A 22,399-nucleotide genomic window follows, 5' to 3' on the forward strand; every position below is an offset into this window, starting at 1 on the left:
AACTTTCCATATATTGACTGGGGGTCCCATACTGTAAAAGGACTAGATGGGACAGAGTTTGTCAAATGTGCTCTCAACCAGTAGAATTCTCAAAGTAGAAGTGTGCAATAAGCTATCAGGAAATGATCCAGGGCTAGTGACAGAAATTAGTGTATGGGAAGACTTTGTACCTAGTGATCATAATACTATGAGATTCCAAGTAAATATGGAAAGAGAGAGGTCTAGACCACAGGTTGAGATTCTAACTTGGGAAAGGTCAATTTTGGTGGTATCAGAAAGGATCTGACAAGTGCGAATTGGGACAGGATGTTTCTGGCAAAGGAGCACTTGGTAAGTGGGAGTTCTTCAGAAGTGAAGTTTCGAGGGTTGTATGTGCCTGTCAAAATAAAAGTTTGGTAACTGGTGCAGGGAACCTTGGTTTCCAGAGATATTGAGGCCCCGGATATTTTGTTTCTCTAAATGCCTCAGGCTGTTGGGTGCTACCAAGACTCATTAGTGACTACAATATTATAATTCCACACCCTGAGCTCAGCTGACTTTTTTTGAAGTCATCTTCTGTTGGTTTCTAAAAGCTTCCCAATAGTTTTTGCTCTTTTGTTTGCCCTCTCTTTGTTTTTTACATTGGCTTTGGCTTCTCATTTCAGCCATGGTTCTGCCCTCCAGACTTTACAATGCTTCCAGTTCTTTGGGATGTATCTATCACTCACCTCCCGAATTGCTCCCAGAAACTCCAGCCATTGCTGCTCTGTTGTCAGTTTCTACCAGTTTCCCCTTCCAATCAAGTTTGGCCAGCTTCTCTGTCATAGAAACATGGAGAAGGTCAGTGCAGAAACGTGCCCACTCTGGACGATCAGTGAATGGTAATCTATACTGTGAATGGTATCTATAATGTGAAAAAGACTAAGGAGCTGGTGGTAGACGTGAGGAGAGCTAAGGTACTGGTGACCCCTGTGTCTATCCAGGGGGTCAGTGTGGACATGTGGTGGCCAGTGCTATCATGTTTGCTGTTGTGCGCTGGGGCAGCAGGCTGAGGGTAGCAGACACCAACAGAATCAACAACTCATTCGTAAGGCCAGTGATGTTGTGGGGATGGAACTGGACTCTCTCACGGTGGTGTCTGAAAACAGGATGCTGCCTAAGTTGCATGCCATCTTGGACAATGTCTCCCATCCACTACATAATGTACTGGGTGGGCACAGGAGTACATTCAGCCAGAGACTCATTCCACCGAGATGCAGCACAGAGCGTCATAGGAAGTCATTCCTGCCTGTGGCCATCAAACTTTACAACTCCTCCCTTGGAGGGTCAGACACTCTGAGCCAATAGGCTGGTCCTGGACTTATTTCATAATTTACTGGCATAATTTACATATTACTATTTAACTATTTATAGTTCTATTACTAGTAATTATTTATGGTGCAACTGTAACAAAAGCCAATTTCCCCCAGGATCAATAAAGCATGACTATGACTATACGAGGAGGCAAAATAGATAGGGTAGATTTTACATAGCATTCTTGCATCTGTATTTACTCAGGACACAGATACCCATTCAAACTTCTCATCAATGGTGAAATCGAGCTCACATGCATCACTTGTGCTGGCATCTCATTCCACACTCTCAACCATTTCACTGAGAGGTTTTCCACATGTTCCCCTTAAATTTTCACCTTCCCCACTTACCCATGACCTCTGGTTGTCATTCCACCCAAACTGAGTGGTAAAAGCCTGATTGCATTAACCCTATCCATACCCTCATAATTTTGTACATTTCTAACAAATCCTCAAATCATGTATAATTTCCTTGTTTATGTTTAATGCCTTTTTTAGGGGTCTAAGATGATGAGGGGCATTGATCATGTGGATAGTCAGAGGCTTTTCCCAGGGCTGAAATGGCTAACATGAGGAGCCTGAATAACAGAACATATAGTGCAGGGTTGTGGAGACAGATGTTGTTCAGACTTCAGATAAAGTCAGGAATGAAAAATTTCAGCAACTTTAGTTTAATCCCCCCCATACACACACAAACCCACCTTCCCATGCAGCTCTATCACCCCTTTGGCTTTCATCTCCCAGATCAATAAAAAGGAGGTACATACCAGTTACAGGTAAATAGGAACAAATGGGGTACTTATGAAGTACAGGATATTCAAGTGAACACTTACGAAAGAAATAAAAGAAGGCATGAGGTTGCCCAGCAGACAAGGTGAAGGAGAATCTTCAGGGATTCTGCAGATATGTTCAGAGTGAAAAGATTGCAAGGGAGAAAATTAATCCTCTGAAAGATCAGAATGGTAATCCATATGAGGAGACAAAATAGATGGGGGAGATTTTTTTGCCATCTGTATTTACTCAGGAGATGGTCACAGGGTCTATAGAAGTGAGGCAAAGCAGCATCAACTTCATGGACCCTGTACAGATTACAGAGGTGGAGGTGTTTGCTGTCTTAAGGCAGATTACCATGGAAAAATAACCAGGGCCTGACAAGTTGTTCCCTGTGACCCTGTGGAAGACAAGTGCAGAAATCGGCGGGGCCCAAGCACAGATATTTAAATCATTCACAGTGACAGCTGAGGTACTGGAGGTTTGGAGCCAATGTTATTCCGCTGTTCAAGACAGGCTCCAAATATAAACTAGGAAATTATACGTTGGTGAGCTTGACATCAGTAGTGGAAAAGTTATTGGAACGTATGTGCAGGAACTGGATATATAATTATTTGGATAGATGTGGACTGATTAAGGATAGGCAGCATGGCTTTGTGCATGCTCGGTCATGTCTAACGAATCTTATCGAGCCTCACGAGGAAGTTATCAGGAAAGTGGATGAAGGCAAGGCAGTGGATGTTGTCTACATGGACTTTAGCAAGGCACTTGACAGAGTCTCATATGGGAGGTTGGTCAAGAAGGTTCAGTCACTCAGCATTCAAGATGAGATAGTAAATTGGATGAGACACTGTCTTTGGGAGAAGCCAGACTGTGGTAGCAGATGGTTGCCTCTCTGACTGGAGACCTGTGACTAGTGGTGTGCCACAGGGATCACTGCTGGATCTGTTGCTGTTTGTCATCTATGTCAGATATCTGGATGATAACATGGTTAGCTGTATCAGCAAATTTGTGGCTGACACCAAGGCTGGGGGTGTAGTGGACAGTGAGGAAGACTATCATGGCTTGCAGAGCAATCTGAACCCACTGGAAAAAATGTGTTGAGAAACAGAAAATGGAATTTAATGCAGACAGGTGTGAAGTGTTGCACATTGGTAGGAACAAGGTCTTACACAGTGACTGGTCGGGCTCTGAGGAGTGATGTAGAAGGAAGGGATCTGGGAACGCAGGTCCATAGTTCACTAAAAGTGGTGCCCCAGTTAGGTAGGGACGGAAAGAAAGATTGTGGCACATTGGCCTTCATAAACCAAAGTACTGAGTACAGGAGATGGATGTTATGTTGACGTTGTATAAGAAATTGGTGAAACCTAATTTGCACTGTTGTGTGCAGTTTTGGTCACCTACCTACAGGAAAGATGTTAGAGGTTGAAAGAGTTCAGAGAAAATTTGCAAGGATGTTGCCACGTCTGGAGACTTTGATTATAAGGAAAGATTGAACAGGTCAGGCCTTTATTTGTTGGAACGTAGAAGATTGAGGGGAGATTTGATGAAGGTGTACCAAAATTATGAAGGTTATAGATAGGGTAAATGCAAGCTGGCTTTTACCACTGAGATTGGGTGGGACCACAACCAGAGGCCGTGGGTTAAGAGTGAAAGGTGAAACGTTAAGGGGAACATGAGGGGAAACTTCTTCACACAGATGGTCATCCGGTTGTGGAATGAGCAGTTAGCACAAATGGTGAATGTGAGCTCAATTTCGACACTTAAGAGGTATGAGTAGGTGCCTGGATGATAGGGATATGGGAGTAGAAAGTTAAAATAGTTCAGCACAAACTAGATAGGCCAAAGGGTCTGTTTCTGTGTTGTACTTTTCTATGACTGTGACAAGAACCTTAAATAATACTAATATTCACTTTAATTCCTTTTAACAGACCAACCATTCATCTCAGCAGCAAATTTTTATATGGTGTTAAAACTGTGGCACTTTAAATTAACAGTGCATAAAAGAAAATCCCAGCTGCAGGTCAACAAAGGCTATTTGTGTGAGAGTGTTTCAGTTACTGTGGAGCCAGAGACCTATGTAGCTCAGTGGGAACAGGGAATAATACCAGTGGAGAGAGTCAAACTGATCCAAGTCACAGATTTGAGACGGCAGAAATGCACCATTCGTATACAGACAGAAAGAGCATCAGAGAGTTTAATTCCAGATACCAGATACCATTTAATTCCAGATACCAGCACTCTGCACAGTTAGAAGATGATTTCTCCTTCCAACTTGGGTTGACTGTCACTGTAACAGTGTGATGTCAGATCACACCTTGGTGACTAAAGTAATCTCATCTGAAATGTTGTCCTTCACCCATTGATGGATTTTGTAAATCTTTTTACAGGTTAAAAACTATAAGGAATTTGTCTATGGGAATCTTGAACACAACACACCAGTTTTGCTGTCTCTGTCTAGAGATTTAAGAAGTGGAGCAAGGGAACCACTCGATCATCCTTCCTCCTCAGACTGTGGGGAGGAATTTACTCGATCATCTGACTGACTGGCACGCCCATCATTTTACACATGGGGAGAGGCCATTCACTTGCTCAGACTGTTGGAATGGATTCCCTCAGTCATCTCAGCTGAAGGTACATCAGTAAGTTCACACTGGTCAAGGCCATTCACCTGTTCTGTGGGTGAGAAGGGATTCAGTCGGTCTTCCCACCTGTGGACACACCAGACAGTTCACACTGGGCAGAGGCTAGTCACCTGGTGAATTTGTGGGAAGGATTCACTTGGTCATCTGACCTCATGGCTCACCAGCGAGTTCACACTGGGGAGAGGCCATTCACCTGCTCAGAATGTGGGAAGGGATTCACTCGTTCATCCACCCTACAGAGTCACCAGCGAGTTCACACAGGGGACAGGCCATTCACCTGCTCAGTCTGTGGGAAGGGATTCACTTTGTCATCTCAGCTACTGAGACACCAGTCAGTTCACACCGGGGAGTGGCCATTCAACTGTTCAGACTGTGGAAAGGGTTTCACTTGGTCACCCGACCTACTGGTGCACCAGCGAGTTCACACCGGAGAGAGGCCGTTCACCTGTTCAGACTGTGGGAAGGGATTCACTCAGTTATCCACCCTACTGGCACACCAGTCAGTTCACACACGGGAGACGCCGTTCACCTGTTCAGCCTGTGGGAAGAGATTCACTCGGTCATCTGACCTACAGAGTCATCAGCGAGTTCACACTGGGGAGAAGCCGTTCACCTGCTCAGAATGTGGAAAGGGATTCACTCAGTCATCCAACCTACAGAGTCATCACCGAGTTCACACTGGGGAGAAGCCCTTTACCTGCTCAGACTGTGGGAAGAGATTCTCTCATTCATTTCACGTACTGACCCACCAGCGAGTTCACACTGGAGAGAGGCCGTTCACTTGCTCAGAATGTGGGAAGGGATTCAATCAGTCATCCACCCTACTGAGTCACCAGCGACTTCACACTGGGGAGAGGCCATTCACCTGCTCAGAATGTGGGAAGAGATTCACTCGATCATCCGACCTACTGAGTCACCAACGAGTTCACACTGGAGAGAAGCCGTTCACCTGTTCAGAATGTGCGAAGAGATTCAGTCGATCATCTGACTTACAGAGTCATCAGCGAGTTCACACTGGAGAGAAGCCATTTACCTGCTCAGAATGTGGGAAGGGATTCACTCATTCATCCACCCTACAGCGTCACCTGCGAGTTCACACTGGGGAGAAGCCGTTCATCTGCTCAGTTTGTGGAAAGAGATTCACTCGATCATCCACCCTACAGAGTCATCAGCGAGTTCACACTGGGGAGGGGCCGTTCACCTGCTCAGACTGTGGGAAAGGATTCACTCAGTCATCCCAACTACTGGCACACCAGTCAGTTCACATTGGGGAGCGAGCATTGATATGAATCTCGAGGTTTCACTTCCTGTGGACTGTCATTTTAAGGGAGAGGGAGAGATTAAGAAGGCGAATCAGTCTGACTTTCAGCTTGTTTACATCGCTCGCAGCTTGTTTAGATTTAACCAAGGACACAGACACTCAGAGTCAGATGGAGACAAAGGAGAAAAAATGGAAGGATCGAAAGAAGGGAACTAGTGGCCAAGGGTCACTGTTTAGAACTTTCCCATGCCCACAAGGGTGGGTTAATTATTGATTCAGTGAACATCGAATGTGTGGTTATCACCTCATTTGATCCATTGGAGTGGATCGGATTTGTGAAGACCACTTATGTCTTATGTGTCTGGGTATGGTCTGGTAATTCACTTGAAGATGATACCCCTTGTGACAAGTCCGTTTCGGTGATAATTCGTACGTGGATTTAGAACGACAAGGATAAAATCTACAGCGACTTTTCTCTTGTTTTACCACCGTGGAGCCTGTGGAATTTGACATAATTGCCTTGTCTCAACATTTACCTTGGATTACAAATATCTCTCTCTCATCAACTATTCCATGGATGAACTGAACTTTCATACTTTACCATCTCAAGCCTCTAAGCTCAATAGTTTGGGAGTTATCTTTAAATATATATATATACACACACACACATAACACTGTTCAATTTTGTTTATCTTGTTTAAGTTACTATCTTATAAGTAGATACTAATAAAGATAGTGATTTTAACATCAAAACCAGACGCCTGGTGTAGTCTATTGCTGCTGGTTCGTTTCTAAAGCGTTACAGTTCGTAAGAAAATTGGGGCCTGCGCCTGGAATATGAACAAATTTGGGGGCATATTGATTGATTAATTATCAATTTCATTGGTAAATCCCTTTTGATTTATTTGTGTGTGAAAAATCAGCGGCAATGGATGTTGATAGATTTCTGCAAGCGCCAACCTCTGAAGCATTAGAGGATGCCAGAAGGATTGAGTTGTTGAGTATTGCTAAAAGGTTAAAACTTGGAAAGGTGAAATTAAAAAACAGAGGGAGGAAGCAAAACGACAGAGGCTGTTTGAGCTGGAAAAGATAGATTGCTGCAAAGGGGTCTAGTGTTACACTCTGGTGATAAGTTTGAGTCCAGTCAGGAAGTTAAATTGGTACCTCCATTTGATGAGGCAGAGGTTGATAAATACTTCCAGCATTTTGAGAAGTTTGCTCAGAGTTTAAAGTGACCAAAAGTGGGTTGGCCAATTCTCTGACAAAGTGTAATTAAGGAGAAGGCTCAGCGAGCCTATTCTGCCTTGACAGTTGATGAAGCAGCTGATTATGACATTGTGAAACAGGCTGTGCTGAAAGCTTACGAGTTGGTCCCAGAAGCATACAGGCAAAGGTTTAGAAATTTAAGAAAATTGTTGTATGGAATTTGCTTATGAGAAGTTTGTGTGTTTTGAACGCCGGCGCACATATGAAAATGTAAATGATGATTTTAACAGCTTGAAAGAGTTGGTTTTAATTGAAGAATTCAAAAGGTGCATCCCTGATGACATGAAGACATATTTAGATGAAAAGGATGCTGCCACTTTGCAGGAGTCTGCTAGATTAGCAGATGAGTTTGCTTTAACTCATAAGGTTCAGTTTACCCGGAATAAGAGCTTCCAAAAGAGTAGCAGGAATAACCAGGGTAAACCAGAAGTTAAAGCTGGGATTAGTAACAAGAGTAAGGATGAAGGGAAGCAGTTGAAGGAGAAATATTCTGATCTTTCTTGTTACTATTGTAAGAAAGCTGGTCATATGATGGCTAATTATTCCATCCTGAAGAAGAAAAAGGAAAAGGAGGCTGTCCGAAATGCCTGTGATCTGTATGTTGAAGCACATATAAACCCACAGGGTTCTGAACATTCTGTTGAGGCTTAGTTAAGGACTGAGAGGTCTGACCGAGTTAAGAAGGGATTCGATCATTTTATGTCAGATGGGTTTATATTAGTAAAGGAAGGGTCAACCCCAGTACCAGTGAAAATTCTTCGAGATACTGGGCTTCTCAGTAAGTTACGTTAGACAGCGTTCTAAAGTTTGGTGATGAGACTAACATTGGTGAGGTAAATCTTATTAAAGGCATTGGGAGTGGCATGGTTTCTGTGCCATTGCACAGGGTAACTTACAGTCAGGGTTGGTTTCAGGACCTGTTAAGTTCAGATTATGCTCCGGTTTACAGGTGGAAGTTGTTACTTTGCTGTTAGGGAATGACCGGGCAGATGGTAAGGTTGTTCCTGCAGTGCAGTTGACAACTAAGCCAACCACTGACGACCCACGGATGGATTTTAATATTTATCCTTCCTGCGCAGTAACTCAAAGTATGGCTAAAAAGTCTGCCAATGGAGATGGTTCTGTGCAGCATGATTCTGGTACCTATGACAGCCAAAATCGGGATCAGGTTATGATGACTTGTAAGGGTCTTTTCTGCCTTCATTCTTTCAACAGGATTCGGGTACTAAGTCTGATGAGAAATATTTATCCCTGTCTAGGAAGGAGTTTATAGCAGAACAGAATTGAGACCCTGAGATTGAAGCTTTAAAAGAAAGGGCTTTCTCAGATGATGAGATTAAGAAAGTGCCAGTAGGGTATTATCTCAAGGATGGAGTGTTAATGAGGAAGTGGAGGCCACCTGCTATACCTGCGAGTGAGGAATGGGCAATTGTTCACCAAGTTGTAGTCCCTAAAGTTTATAGGACTGAAATTTTAACTTTCCCCCACAGTATGCCCTTAGGTGGCCATTGAGAACCTAGAACAGTTCAGGCCCTATGGCCCACAATGTTGTGCCGACCCTTAAACCCTGCCTCCCATATAACCCCCCACCTTAAATTCCTCCATATACCTGTCTAGTAGTCTCTTAAACATCACTAGTGTATCTGCCTCCACCACTGACTCAGGCAGTGCATTCCTCGCACCAACCACTCTCTGAGTAAAAAACCTTCCTCTAATATCCCCCTTGAACTTCCCACCCCTTACCTTAAAGCCATGTCCTCTTGTATTGAGCAGTGGTGCCCTGCGGAAGAGGCGCTGGCTGTCCACTCTATCTACTCCTGTTAATATCTTGTATATTTTGGAGTGAATAAAACTGTAAGCAGGATTATGAAAGAATTTTACTGGCCTAATTTGAGGAAAGATGTTGTGACCTATTGCAGAACCTGTCACACTTGTCAAGCTGTGGGTAAACCCAATCAGTTCACCCCAGTGGCCCCACTCCGGCCTATACCTGCTTTCAGTGAACCCTTTTCCAAAGCTATAGTAGATTGTGTTGGCCCATTGCCAAAGACTAAAGCTGGCCATCAGTATTTGCTAACTGTTATGTGCACTGCATCCAGATTCCCAGAAGCAATACCTCTCAGAAATATTAAAGCTAAAACTGTGGGGAGGGCTCCTATCAGTTTTTGTTTTACTTTATTTGGTTTGCCTAGAGAAATCCAGTCTGATCAACGAAGTAATTTTACATCTGGATTGTTCCAGCAGGTAGTTTATGAACTGGGAACTAAAAAAATTACATCGTCTGCATACCATCCAGAATTACAAAGGGCTTTAGAAAGATTTCATTCTACCCTCAAAACAAAGATTAAGACATACTGTGTAGAAAATGGAAAAGACTTGGATGAGGGCAAACTGTCTTTTTTGCTTTTGTTCGCAGTAAGTGTCTCGGTACAGGAAAGACTGGGCTTTAGTCCATTTGAACTTATATTTGGTCATAGAGTGAGGGGAACTTTGACCTTGTTAAAGGAACAATGGACTGATGGGGATGTACATGTTAACCTGTTAGACTATGTTTTGAAGTTCAAAAATAAACTACACCAAACCTGTAGTCCAGCGAGACAAAACTTAAAGATTTCTCAAAATAAAATGAAGTGTTGGTTTGGTAAGCAGGCTTCCAAAAGAAAATGTCAGGTGGGGGATAACGTGCTTGCCTTATTTCCAATGTTGCCGAATCCACTTCAGGCGAAATTCAATGGACCCTATGAAATAGTCTCTCAAAGTAATGATGTGAATTATGTTATTAAAACACCTGACCGATGTAAACTAACACAGGTGGTACACACAAATATGATAAAGCCTTATTTTGACATGCAAACCATGGTTACAGTACATGACACAGATATTGGTCAAGCCAAACCAATTAAACAACAGCCGTATCGCATGAACGTAGAAAAGTGTAAATTGGCTGAGCAAGAAATTGAATATATGCTGAAAAATTATATTATTAGGCCTTCAACATCAGATTGGAGCTCACCCTGCGTTATTGTGCCCAAACCTGATGGTAGTGTTAGATTTTCCACTGATTATAGGAAGGTAAATGCAGTAACATAAACAGATGCCTATTCTATCTCTAGGGTGGATGATTGCATGGATAAGGTTGGAAGAGGTAAATTTCTTACAAAGATTGGTCTGCTTAAAGGGTATTGGTATATTCCATGGACGGACAGAGGTAGAGAAATTTCTGCGTTTGTGACACCTTCTGGGTGGTATGAATACAATGTTTTGCCATTTGGAATGAAAAATGCTCCAGGAACATTCCAGAGAATGATTGATTCTGTAATTTGAGGGTTAGAACACGCAGTTGCCTATATTGGTGACTTAGTCACAGGGAGTGACACTTGTGAAGAGCATATCTCTGCAGTAGAAAAGCTGTTTGACAGGCTTTCCCAGGCCAACCTTACAGTTAAGAGTGAATTTGGCCATGCCACTGTGACCTATCTTGGCTATGTAGTAGGTCAAGGCAAGTTGGCTCCTGTTCAGGCAATTTCTGAAGTTTCTATTCCAACTGGTATGAAGGCTCTCAGAAGATTTCTGGGAATGGTTGGATATTATCGTAAGTTCTGTAAGAACTTTGCTGATATCGCTCTTCCTCTGACTAATCTCCTGAAGAAGGGTGAAAAGTTTGTCTGGACCGAGCCCTGTGAGGATGCATTTGATCGATTGAAAGTTATTATTTGACATTAGGCCAATCAATGTAGTGTCATCAACAAATTTAATTAGCAGATTGGAGCTGTGGGTGGCTACACAAGTCATGGGTATAAAAAGAGTAAAGGAGGGGGCCAAGGAGACAACCCTGTGGGGTATGAGTGCTGAGGGTCAGAGAGACAGAGGTGAGGGAGCCCACTCTTACCACCTGCCAGTGATCTGACAGGAAGTCCAGGATCCAGCTACACAAGGCAGGGTGAAGGCTGAGGTCTCTGAGCTTCTTGTCGATACTTCACGCCTTCGTATGGCTACTGCTCTGCCCATGACTGCAAGGAACTGCAGAGAACTTTGGAGAGCAGAGAACATCAGAGAAACAAGCCTCCCCTCCATGGACTCTTCCTACACTTCCCCTGCGTCGGAAAAGCAGGCCGTGTTCTCAAAGATCCTCACAACCTGGACATTCTTGCTGCAAACCCGCTCCCCCATCGGGGAAGAGATACAAAAGCCTTAAAGCGCGTACCACCAGGCTCAAGGACGGCTTCCTGTCTGCGGTTATAAGCCAAATGAATGGTCTCCAGTCCGATAAAATGGGCTCGACCTCACAATGTAACTGGACGTGACCCTGCACCATATGTCTATCTGCACTGCACTTTCTCTGCAGCCATAATGCTTTGTTACAGTTATTGTTTTGTCGTATATCAGCTCAATGTACTGTCGTAATGTATTGATCTGTGTGGATGGTCCGTCAGGCAAGATTTACACTGTAACTCAGTACGTGATGATAACAAACAAATTCCCCATTTTAATTGTGTGGAAATATTAGACAGACTGAGCTGCTTTGGAACCACAGAAGGAAATTTAATTGTTGTCATTTCTGAAGAATGCAAACAAATGGAAAAGGCTTCAATCTCGCTTTACGATCTGCGGTGACTGGGATCAGGTGACCGGTGTGGGTCTCCCACATCAATATCAGAATCAGGTTTAATAGCACCGGCATATGTCATGAAATTCATTGTCTCTGCAGCAGCAATAGAACCGAATTTATAGCAATAGATTTTAACAATTGTGATTTAAAATAAATATATATATTAAATAGTTAAATTATGTAAGTAGTACAACATAAAAAAATGTAATAAACTATTTTAAATGTGTGGAGCTATTTGACTCCAGCATTGGAAATTCTGGAGTGAAGCTTAACTAAACTGTATGCATTTATGAGAAGCTCAGATAAATAGAAAAGGCTAAATTCTCACATAAATTGATCATACACCCAGAAACATTGGCTGCACTTCAGCAGGTAAAAACAGTGGAATGAAACATGCTGAAAATTTTGCAGATAAAAACATATTGTCCACCCACAACGAGAGGACGTGACAGATCCGGATCTCACTGCCTTGTCTGAACGGGCGAAAGATGAAGCTACACGGACACGTAGAGCAGTGACCGGCAGATGCTGCAGATCTGCGGGAAAACGTGAACAGGAAACGGGATCAGGTGACGGGTGGATGGTCTCCCACCTGAACCGGTGACTCTGCTCCTTGCCCCTCACATGCTGTCCGACCCATCCGCTGCATTTCCCACATTATTTCATATTTACAACAAATACATAGTTACCTTTTCTCTCCATATCTTCTCTGTCCCTTTCCTTTCAGGTCACAGAGTCACGGGCTCGATTCCCATCCCGATCCAACACACAATTCAGACCTAAACAGGAAATGTGCAGGTTTCATTTAAATCAGTCTGTGTTTAAAAACACTCATTTCTATTCACATTCCTCTGGCCTCACTGGACAGCAACACTGAGAAAAAGCAGGAGGTGGCCATTCAGCCCCTCGAACCATCAACAAGATGGCGGCTGCTCTCCCATCTCAGCCACATGTTTCTGTCTGATCCTCATTTCCTCGATCCCTTCGGTCTCCACTCATCTGCCGGCCTCTGTTTTCTGTGAGGACAATCACTGAGTCTTCACCGCCCTCTGTGGTGGGAATTTACAGACATTCACCACCCTCGGAGTGGAGACACTTCCCCCTCATCTCAGTCCCGGACAGTCCACCCCCTTTTTCAGAGACTGGGATCCCTGGTTCAACCGGTAATGATGTTGTGCATTTCAATGTGTTCACCTCTCAGTCCTCGATTATCTAAATGAAAGGGTTATCACATTCGATATTTCTTCATATGATGATCCCAACACCCCAGGGATCAGTCTGGCGAATCTTCATTGCACTCTCTATAACAAATACTCTCTAACTCTTTGTTAATCCTCTATGGAATTAATTTCGATTTTCTGCAGCCCCATGTTGCCCCAACCACTCACCTCCCACCCCTGTCACTATTTCCACCTTCCCACCTCCCCCTCACCTGGATCCACCTCTCACTCCCCAGCTCTTGCCCCATCCCCACCACTCACCTCTTTTCTCTGACTACTTCCCGTCCACTCTCAGTCCAGAGGGAGGGTCTTGGCCCGAAATGTTGATGGTCCATTTCCCTCCACAGATGCTGCCCGACCCACTGAGTTCCTCCGACAGTTTGTTCTTTGGTCTGTATAACCCGTGTTAGTGTGGGGAGCGGGATTTTACACCATATTCCAGGTACAATCTCAACAAAACACAAATAATTGTCACTTTGCCCGGACCATTGGTCCCGCTTGCAGGACAACAGTCTGCCGGTGTTTGCCCCCCAATGTGGTGAATCCCTCTGCTCGCCACCACCATGGGCTCAGACATTTCCACAGATGAGCCCCTCCTGTCCCCACCGGGACAAACATCCTGTCTGCCCCCTCTCTCACCGTCTTCATCCTTTCAATAAAATCCCCCTCTCCCTCCCCGGGGAACCGGCGTCAAACCGACGGGCCGAGCAGTCTCCTCCTACCTCTCAGCAATATATCAGACTCCGGCCGCAGGAGACACTTCACAAACGCCCCAACTTCCCTCGGAGGGAAATGGAAATAAATCAGAAAGCTGACATTTACTTTGGGGTTATGAGTGGGTGTGGGTGTGGGTCCCGGGACAAATTAACTTGTAAACATGGAACCATCTGGTGAATTGGATCAGACAGCTTCGCTCGCCTGTCCTTTCAGGAAACAACAATTCTCTCTTCATATTAATGACTGTCTAAACTTGCTGTGAACAAGATTATGTGTTGCAAGATTGTGAGTTACAGAGTCTAGGACAGCTGTCACCGTCATGGGCTGCGAGTGCAGACAGGGATTGGGGTCACTGAGCTGTGCATCAGAGAAGGACACGGGTTTGTACAGCCTCTGTGAGGTAGAAATGTCCACATGGTGAATTCGGATCTGCTGGCACAGCGGGAGTCTGAAAGGGAAAGGGAATAGGGAAGGGGCTGAGCAGAGAGTTTTAACAGGGGAACCTGTTCAGGGGTGGAGGGGTACAGGAGCTGTCTGATAGATCGTTTTAATTGTTTTTTATAATCCGACAGATGGTGACTGAGGAAGAAGCTTGTTGACGGAGGATACCCGGAGGCGAGCAGCTCAGGCACAGAATCAGGAATTGAATTGAATTGACTTTATTTCTTACATCCATGAGGAGTAATAATCTTTACGTTACGTCTCCATCTAAATGTGCAATGTGCAATCATAGTAATTTATAATAGTTTATAATAAATAAAACAGACAATGTAATATAGAGCACACTCAAATCAGCGTGAGTTCATCAGTCTGACGGCCTGGTGGAAGAAGCTGTCCCGGAGCCTGTTGGTCCTGGCTTTTATGTTGCGGTACTGCTTCCCGGATGGTATCAGGAGAGTGACAGTGATGTGATTTCCTGTGTCACGGGTACAGACAGTCGTCTCAAGTGAGGAGTTTGTGTGGAGATGCAGCTTCCCTGGAGGTGGAGGAAAGAGGACACACCAACAGGCGGAACCAGCTGTGGGAAGACATGGTTTGTCAGGTCTGACGACGAGCTGAATGCACCATAACCTTCAGACTGAATCAGAAAACCATTCTGAGGGTATTTGAAATGTAAGAATCAGGGGAGATGTGATCACATGTGCAGAGGGCAGGGGTTGTGTCTCCATCAGACCCTCAGTGAGATGGTTCAAGTTACAATGTGCAGGGATGAAAGCAGAATGTTTGGGGCTGGATTTAATCACTGATTCTGACAGTGAGAGGGTTAGTTTTGCTGTAAGGAAGCAACATTAATGGAAGACGACACAGGGACTTCATCAATTGCCAGTTGTTTGGCAGAAGTGACCAATTTGTATGTTACCTCGACAGAAACAGATATTCACAGTGGTGACAAAGGGGTTCAGTCTGGTTTATTTCAGGTTGGATAGGGGTGAGGGGTTTTGAAATCAATGCCTTGCGGTGCCACCATCGTTAATTTGTCATGTCCGGAGTGGTGGATCACACAGCACGGAAACAGGTCTTTGGCCGGCCATACCTGTTCTGACCATCCACTCACTGTCCACACTGGTCCCATTTATCAGCACTCGGTTCATAGCCGACTGTATCTCGACAGTTTCAATGCTCATCCACTTCGTAATGTTGTGAAGGGACCTGTCTCCACACCACCTCGGACAGTGTGTTCCAGATTTCAGCTACCCTCTGAGTGAAAAATCTCTTCTTCAGATCCCTCTAAGCCTCTTCGTCCTCTGTTTAAATCTGTGCCCTCTGATCAGTGACACCTCTGTCCCAGGATTGTGTGCGATATGGGCATCAGTGAGGCCTTTGACAGGGTTCAGCATGGTAAGTTGCTGTGGAAAGTTAGATCACATGGGATCCAGGGAGAGCTGGCTAACTGGATGCACAGTTGTCTTGATGCTAGGAAGCAGAGAGTAATGGTGGGAGGCCGTTTATTGGACTCAAGGCCCGGCCTAGGTGGGTTCCCCAGCGTTACACCCCATTGCTTTTGTTATTTGTTGATATTTAATTATATTTGCATTTACACAGTTTGTTGAATTCTCTGCTCTACTTGATCTTTCATTGATCCTGTTTCTATTCTATAGATTTGCTAAGTGTTCCTGTAGGAAAAAGTATCTCAGGGTTGTATGTGGTGACATATGTACTCTGATAATAAAATTTACTTTGAACTTTGAACATTGCTACTTGTCATCTCGATCAATAATTTGGTTGAGAATGTACAGGGTATGGATAATAGGTTTGCAGCAAGTAAGTTTAAACAAGTACTTTTTCTGAAAGATATTAAGTATAAACTCTCCACTCTGTTTCCCGCTCCGCACTCGACCACCCCCTCCCCTTACTGTCCTCCCTCTCACCTCCATATTGAACATAAGTTCAGGGTGAAAGTGAATACTTTTAGGGGAGTCTGAAGGGGAATTCTTCACTCAGAGGTTGGTGGGAGTGTGGAATGAGCTGCCAGTGGAAGAGGTGGATGTGGGTCCAATTGAGACACTAAAGAGAAATTTGGGTGATGACATGGATGGGAGGTGTATGGAGGCTATGGTGCAGGTAGTTGGAACTAGGCAGTAAAAACAAAAGGTCAGCATTGACTAGAAGGGCTGAAGGGCCTGTTTCAGTGCTGCTGGGCTCTGTGACTCTAATAATATTCTGATTTGTAATTTCCACAGTCAGTGCTTTGCTGCTAATGACTGAACCCAGAAATTTACCCAAGCAAGAATTGAAAGACTCTTAGCTGACTACAAAAAGCGTTTACAAACTGTAATACTTGCCAAAGGGGGTGTTACTAAGTACTGACCATGCAGGGTGCCCAAACTTTTGCTTCGGGCCTTTTTCCTTTTTCATTATTTTGAAACTGTAAAAGATGGAAATAAAAATGTAACCTTGCTTAAAATATTAAAGAAATGTGCCATGTTTAACTTTATGCCTTTTGGAAATCAGGTCATCTTTTACTCACTTAGCTATTCACAGTAACAGAAATTTAACCAGGGGTGCCCACACATTTGCATGCCACTGTATATATCCTGTGCCTTCCAAATTGCTTCCAGAAATTCCTGCCATTGCTGCTCTGTTTTCATCCCTGCCCGTGTTCTTTTCAAATCAATTTCGACCAATTTTTCTCTCATACCTCTCTAATTCTCTTTATTCCACATCTGACTTTTGCTTCTCCTTCTGCAATGTCAGGGTGAATTTGATCATATTAATATCACTTGCCTCTAAGGGTTCTTTGAATTTAAGTGACCCAATTAATTCCGGTTCATTACAAGACCCAATTAATTCTGGTTCATTACAACACCCAATCCAGAATAACTGATCCCCAAGTGGTCTCAACCCTGAACTGCTCTAAAAAAGCATCTTGTAGGCATTCTAGGAATTCCTCCTCTTGAGATCAGCACTATCCTAATTTTCCTAATCACCTGCATGACAATCCCCCATGACTATTGTAACATTGCCCCTTTAGCACGCACTTTCTATCTCCCATTGTAATTTGTGGATCATGTACTCACTACTGTTTGGAGGTCTCTATACAATTCCCATCAGGGATTTTTTTTACATTTGCTGTTCCTTAATTCTACCCACAGATTCTACACCTTCCAACCCTATGCCACCTCTTTCTAATGATTTTATTTAATATTTTACCAACAGAGCTACACAACCCCACTACCAGCTTGTTCTTTCAAGAAGCATGAAAGTATCTGATAAGCAGTCGTGATAAGAAAGTTAGGCCAGAAAACTTAAATGAGAGGCCAACTCAGAAAAATGAATCATCACTATGGAAGAAAACATTAACCAGTGGAATGAGTATGACCCTCCATGGGAGACATCCCAATGATCTGAGCAGATGAGATGGTGACAAGGAAGCATCGAGCACCTGACTGAGAGTTGGAGACCTCTTCCCAGAAACAGAGGGGTTCCTAGCAGAAATATAGGTTTCCCCCGCCATCCGAAGGTACAGCGTTCCTATGAAATGGTTCGTAAGCCGAAATGTCATAAAGCAAAGAAGCCATTACCATTTATTTATATGGGAAAATTTTGTGAGCGTTCGCAGACCCAAAAACAACCTACCAAATCATGCCAAATAACACATAAAACCTAAAATAACAGTAACATATAGTAAAAGCAGGAATGATATGATAAATACACAGCCTATATAAAGTAGAAATACTTTTCCACAATCATTGCCGGCACTGTTCTCCGTAGCGAAAATCTCACACAAGCACTCTCGGCAGAAAATCTCATGCAAGCGCTGTTGGCAAGAACACTCTCTCCAGTAACCTGTAAGCCATGAAGCTGCCAAATCATACCAAATAACACGTAAAAATACACAGCCCATATAAAGTAGAAATAATGTCTGTACAGTTTGGTATCACTCATCAGAATCGGGACAGCGCCCAGCACACTGATGGTGCTGTGTTAGGCTGAGTCGTCGCAGGTTGGGATGGTGCAGTGGCCCCCACACTCTGGGCCGCCGACCGATATATTGCCGCGAAGAATGCAGCAGTAGCCGGGAGGCATCTAGCACATCTTTAAGAAAAAAAGCCGAAATAAACATGCAAATTAATTAGGTGCCGCCCGACACATAATTAATTAGCATGTTTATTTTGGCTTTTTTCTTAAAGGTGTGCTGTGTGCCTCCCGGCTACCGCTGCATTCTCCGCGAATCACTATCTATCCGAGGTCTGGGGGTTGGGGTGATGGGACACTGGGGTGTCGTCTGTTTCCATCAGGCAGGCAGCTCATCTTCTCCTATGTCTGCCCGCCTCGATGTCGAAGGTCAAGGTTTGTCGTCTGCTGTGGCTGATGTGGAAGGCTTGCTTGACTGCTGAGCCTCGCACCTTTTTAGATCATACAGTTCTTTGTAAGCACTCAAATCATCTTGCAAATATCCCCTAAACCAACGTACCCTTTCAAAATTAAAGTTGTACATTATCATTGCAGCGAAAATCTCACGCAGTTGCTTCACGTTCATTTCGTTAATGAATTTGGTTTTGATTGTTATCCTTTCCTCTTCCAATTGCATCAGCTCTTCATCTATCAGGTCTTGGTCATGGGATGCCAAAAGCTCTTCAACATCATCTTCGTCAGCTTCCACAAGCCAAACTCACGTTGTCCTTACTTCGTTCACCACGATCACAACGCTTAATTATGTCTAATTTTACGCTAAGTGTAACACCCTTACGAGCTCTTTCAGGCTTTTCCGACACCTTAGAACTCATCTCGCTAACGGCTGCTTAATGCAACGTGTTTAAGCAATGCCAGCGAGAATGCCATTCCGAATCCAGGGGGAGAGGGGCCGCTCGGGGCGCGCGCTGCCTTTTATTGCTCGCTGATTTTTTCGTGCACTGATTTTTTTGTAACAGTGAAAACACCTTCTGTTAGTGAAAACAGGGAACTAATATAGGTCTTTCGTAACAGTGAGGTTTCGTAAAGCGAACGTTCGAAAAGCGGGAGACACCTGTACAGGACAGGATGGTTAACAAAAGGAAAAAAAAAAACAAAAGTAAATGAAGTACAAACAAACAAGGCAGTAAGTGCAGAAAATGCCAAGAAAAACCAGACACAATCCAATACATTTCAGGATCCTGCAGCAGTTTAACTCAATCTGTTTAATTACAAAGGTACAATCAAGTGGTAAATATCATTCACCAAAATCTTGCTTTAAAATGCCCTCCATCACTTCATAAAGGCACCATAAATTCAAGCCTGATCCAGTTTTATAGTCAAAATCTTACAAATTATTTGATAATCAATACATTATTACAGATAGGATAATCCATAATAACCATCTGGATATAATATTACAGGATAAACAAGCAGGAACAACTCCCTCAATAAATAAAATCATTCCCAACACACATATTCCTCGACCAGTGGAGCACCTCACCACAGGTATTGTTTGTGTCATCAGATAGACAACCGAAAGATTTTCTATGTCAATCAGCTTCCAAATTTTGCTACTCTGTCATTTGTTGCCACGCCCCGCTGCTGATTCGCTTCTCCTCGACTTCTTCAGTCTACAGAAAATTCAAGGGAAACCTCTTCACCCACAGAGTGGTGACTGGAACCTATCCCACAGGGAGAGCGAGAGATGAACAACAGGGGAGGGTTTAAAAGGACTGTTGTGGAACTGAATCACTGGCAGGGTCCAGCCAGCCTAAGTTGACTCTCTACTGTACACTAGTCATGTTATGAATTCACTAAGTAGAATAGACAGAGTTTAGAATAGACAGAGTTTAAAATAGAACTGATTTATTTGTCTCAGATCCAGAATTTTAAACTCCAGTCCCATTAAAGGTGAATATGCAGAAGAAACCCCTCCCATGCCCAGTGACCAGGGGCAAGAACTGGGTGTGGTGAGCAGCAGCAATAATTGCAGAGTTCAGCACCGACAGTCACTCTCGAAATCACATTAAGCAACCGTGATGGCCAAACATCCAGCATGCAGCTTATTGAAACTTTCTCCCCAGTGTGAACCCGGTAGTGCGTCACAAGCTGTAAGGTTTCACTGCTAATGTAATGGCCTCTTTGCAATGTTTCACTGCTGAGGTAATGGTTTCTCAGTAGCAGCAATGTTTAGGTTACGACTAGAGACAACAGGGTTTTGGAGTGCGGGGCTATCCAATGACAGAAATGTTCTTCCTTGTGCGTCTAGAAGAGAGATTTTCATAGTCTTTTGTCGGGGAGAGATGAGAAGACACGAATGGAGAGAGTGAGCCCTTTTATCTTCTTTTGTTTACATCACTAACCATATAGTCAAAGTAAGAATTATAAAGCTCAATCATTTAATCACATATAGTTTACTGTTTGTTATTTTGGGGTACTGATTTGTAACAGGGAACACATCACGCAGCATCCACCCAAACAAGATTTCTTAAGTTTGGCCAGGCTGAGGGACTATCACCCCCTATATTAAGCAGCTAGCCGAAGCGGGGATTATATAAGGTTAGATGACTAAGTGAATCGCTTCCCACAGTCAGAGCAGGTGAATGGCCTCTCTCCACTGTGAACTCAATGATACACATTTGGTTCATTTGGCTGAGAGAATCTCCTCCCAAATCGTGAGCAGGTGAACAGCCTCTATCCAGTGTGAACTTGCTGGTGTCTCTATAGTTGACATGACCGTGTGAATCCCTTCCCACAGACTGAGCAGAAGAACGGCCTCTCCCCAGTTTGAACTCGCTGATGTACCTTCAGATGAGATGACATAGTAAATCCCTTCCCACAGTCTGAGCAGGTGAATGGCCTCCCCCCAGTGTGAAGTCTCTGATGTATCTTCAGTTTAGATCACGAAATGAATCCCTTCCCACAGACTGAGCAGGTGAATGGCCATTCCCCTGTGTGGGCTGACTGCTGTGTCACGAGGTGAGATGACCGATTGAATCCCTTGCCACAGACTGAGCAGGTGAACTGCCACTTCCCAGTGTGAACTGACTGGTTTCTCTGTAGGAAGGATAATTCAGTGAATCCTTTCCCACAGACTGAGCAGGTGAATGGCCACGCCCCGGTATGAACTAACTGGTGTCTTAGTAGGTGAGGTGACAAAGTGAATGTCTTCCCACAGACTGAGCAAGTGAATGGCCTCTCTCCAGTGTGAACGTGCTGATGTACCTTCAGTTGAGATGAGGAAGTAAATCCCTTCCCACAGTCTGAGCAGGTGAATGGCCTCTCTCCAGTGTGAAGTCTCTGATGTACCTTCAGTTTAGATGACCGTGTGAATCCCTTTTCACAGTCTGAGCAGGTGAACGGCCGCTCCCTAGTGTGAACTCGCTGGTGTCCCATTAGGTCAGATGACTGGGTGTATCTCTTCCCACAGTCCAAGCAGGTGAACGACCTCTCCCCTGTGTGAACTCGCTGATGTACCTTCAGTTTAGATGACGAAATGAATCCCTTCCCACAGTCTCAGCAGGTGAACGGCCTTTCTCCAATGTGAACTCGCTGGTGTACCTTCAGATTAGATAACCAAGTGAATCCCTTCCCAAAGTCCGAGCAGATGAACGGCCGCTCCCTGGTGTGAACTCGCTGGTGAGCCATTAGGTCAGATGACCGAGTGAATCCTTCCCCACAAATTCAGCAGATGACCAGGCTCTGCCCAGTGTGAACTGACTGGTGTGTCCACAGGTGGGAAGACCGACTGAATCCCTTCTCACCCACAGAACAGGTGAATGGTGCCCAGTGCCCAGTGTGAAATATCTGGACAGAGACAGCAAAACTGGTGTGTTGTGTTCAAGATTCCCGTAGACAAATTCCTTGTCATTTTTAACCTGTAAAAAGATTTACAAAATTCATCAGTGGGTGAAGGAAAACATTTCAGATGAGATCACTTGAGTTGTCAAGGTATGATCTGGCATCACACTGTTACAGTGAAGTTCAACCCAACTTGGAGAGAGAAAGCATCTTCTATCTGGGCACAGTGCTGGTATCTGGAATGACCATCAAATTCTCTGATGTTCTTCCTGTCTCTATAAGAATGGGGCATTTCTGCCATCTCCAGTCTGTGACCTGGCTCAGTTTGACACTCTCCATTGGTATTATTCCCTGTTCCCAATGAGCTGCATGGGTGCCTGGCT

The 22,399-nt window shown here is 44.1% G+C and overlaps 1 protein-coding gene across 1 annotated transcript in view; it reads left to right on the forward strand.

Annotated features, from left to right (window-relative positions):
• LOC140206820 (uncharacterized) overlaps nt 1-6,668 on the forward strand; it is a 107,051-nt gene extending 100,383 nt beyond the window's left edge. Inside the window, exon 4 of the mRNA XM_072275058.1 lies at nt 5,296-6,668. Within this exon, the coding sequence (XP_072131159.1) occupies nt 5,296-6,036 (741 nt within the window). The 3' untranslated portion in view covers nt 6,037-6,668. The remainder of the gene's footprint in view (nt 1-5,295) is intronic.
• The last annotated feature ends 15,731 nt before the right edge of the window (nt 6,669-22,399 follow it).

The sequence above is a fragment of the Mobula birostris genome, chromosome 13 (assembly GCF_030028105.1).
Source record: "Mobula birostris isolate sMobBir1 chromosome 13, sMobBir1.hap1, whole genome shotgun sequence".
NCBI lineage: Eukaryota > Metazoa > Chordata > Chondrichthyes > Myliobatiformes > Myliobatidae > Mobula > Mobula birostris.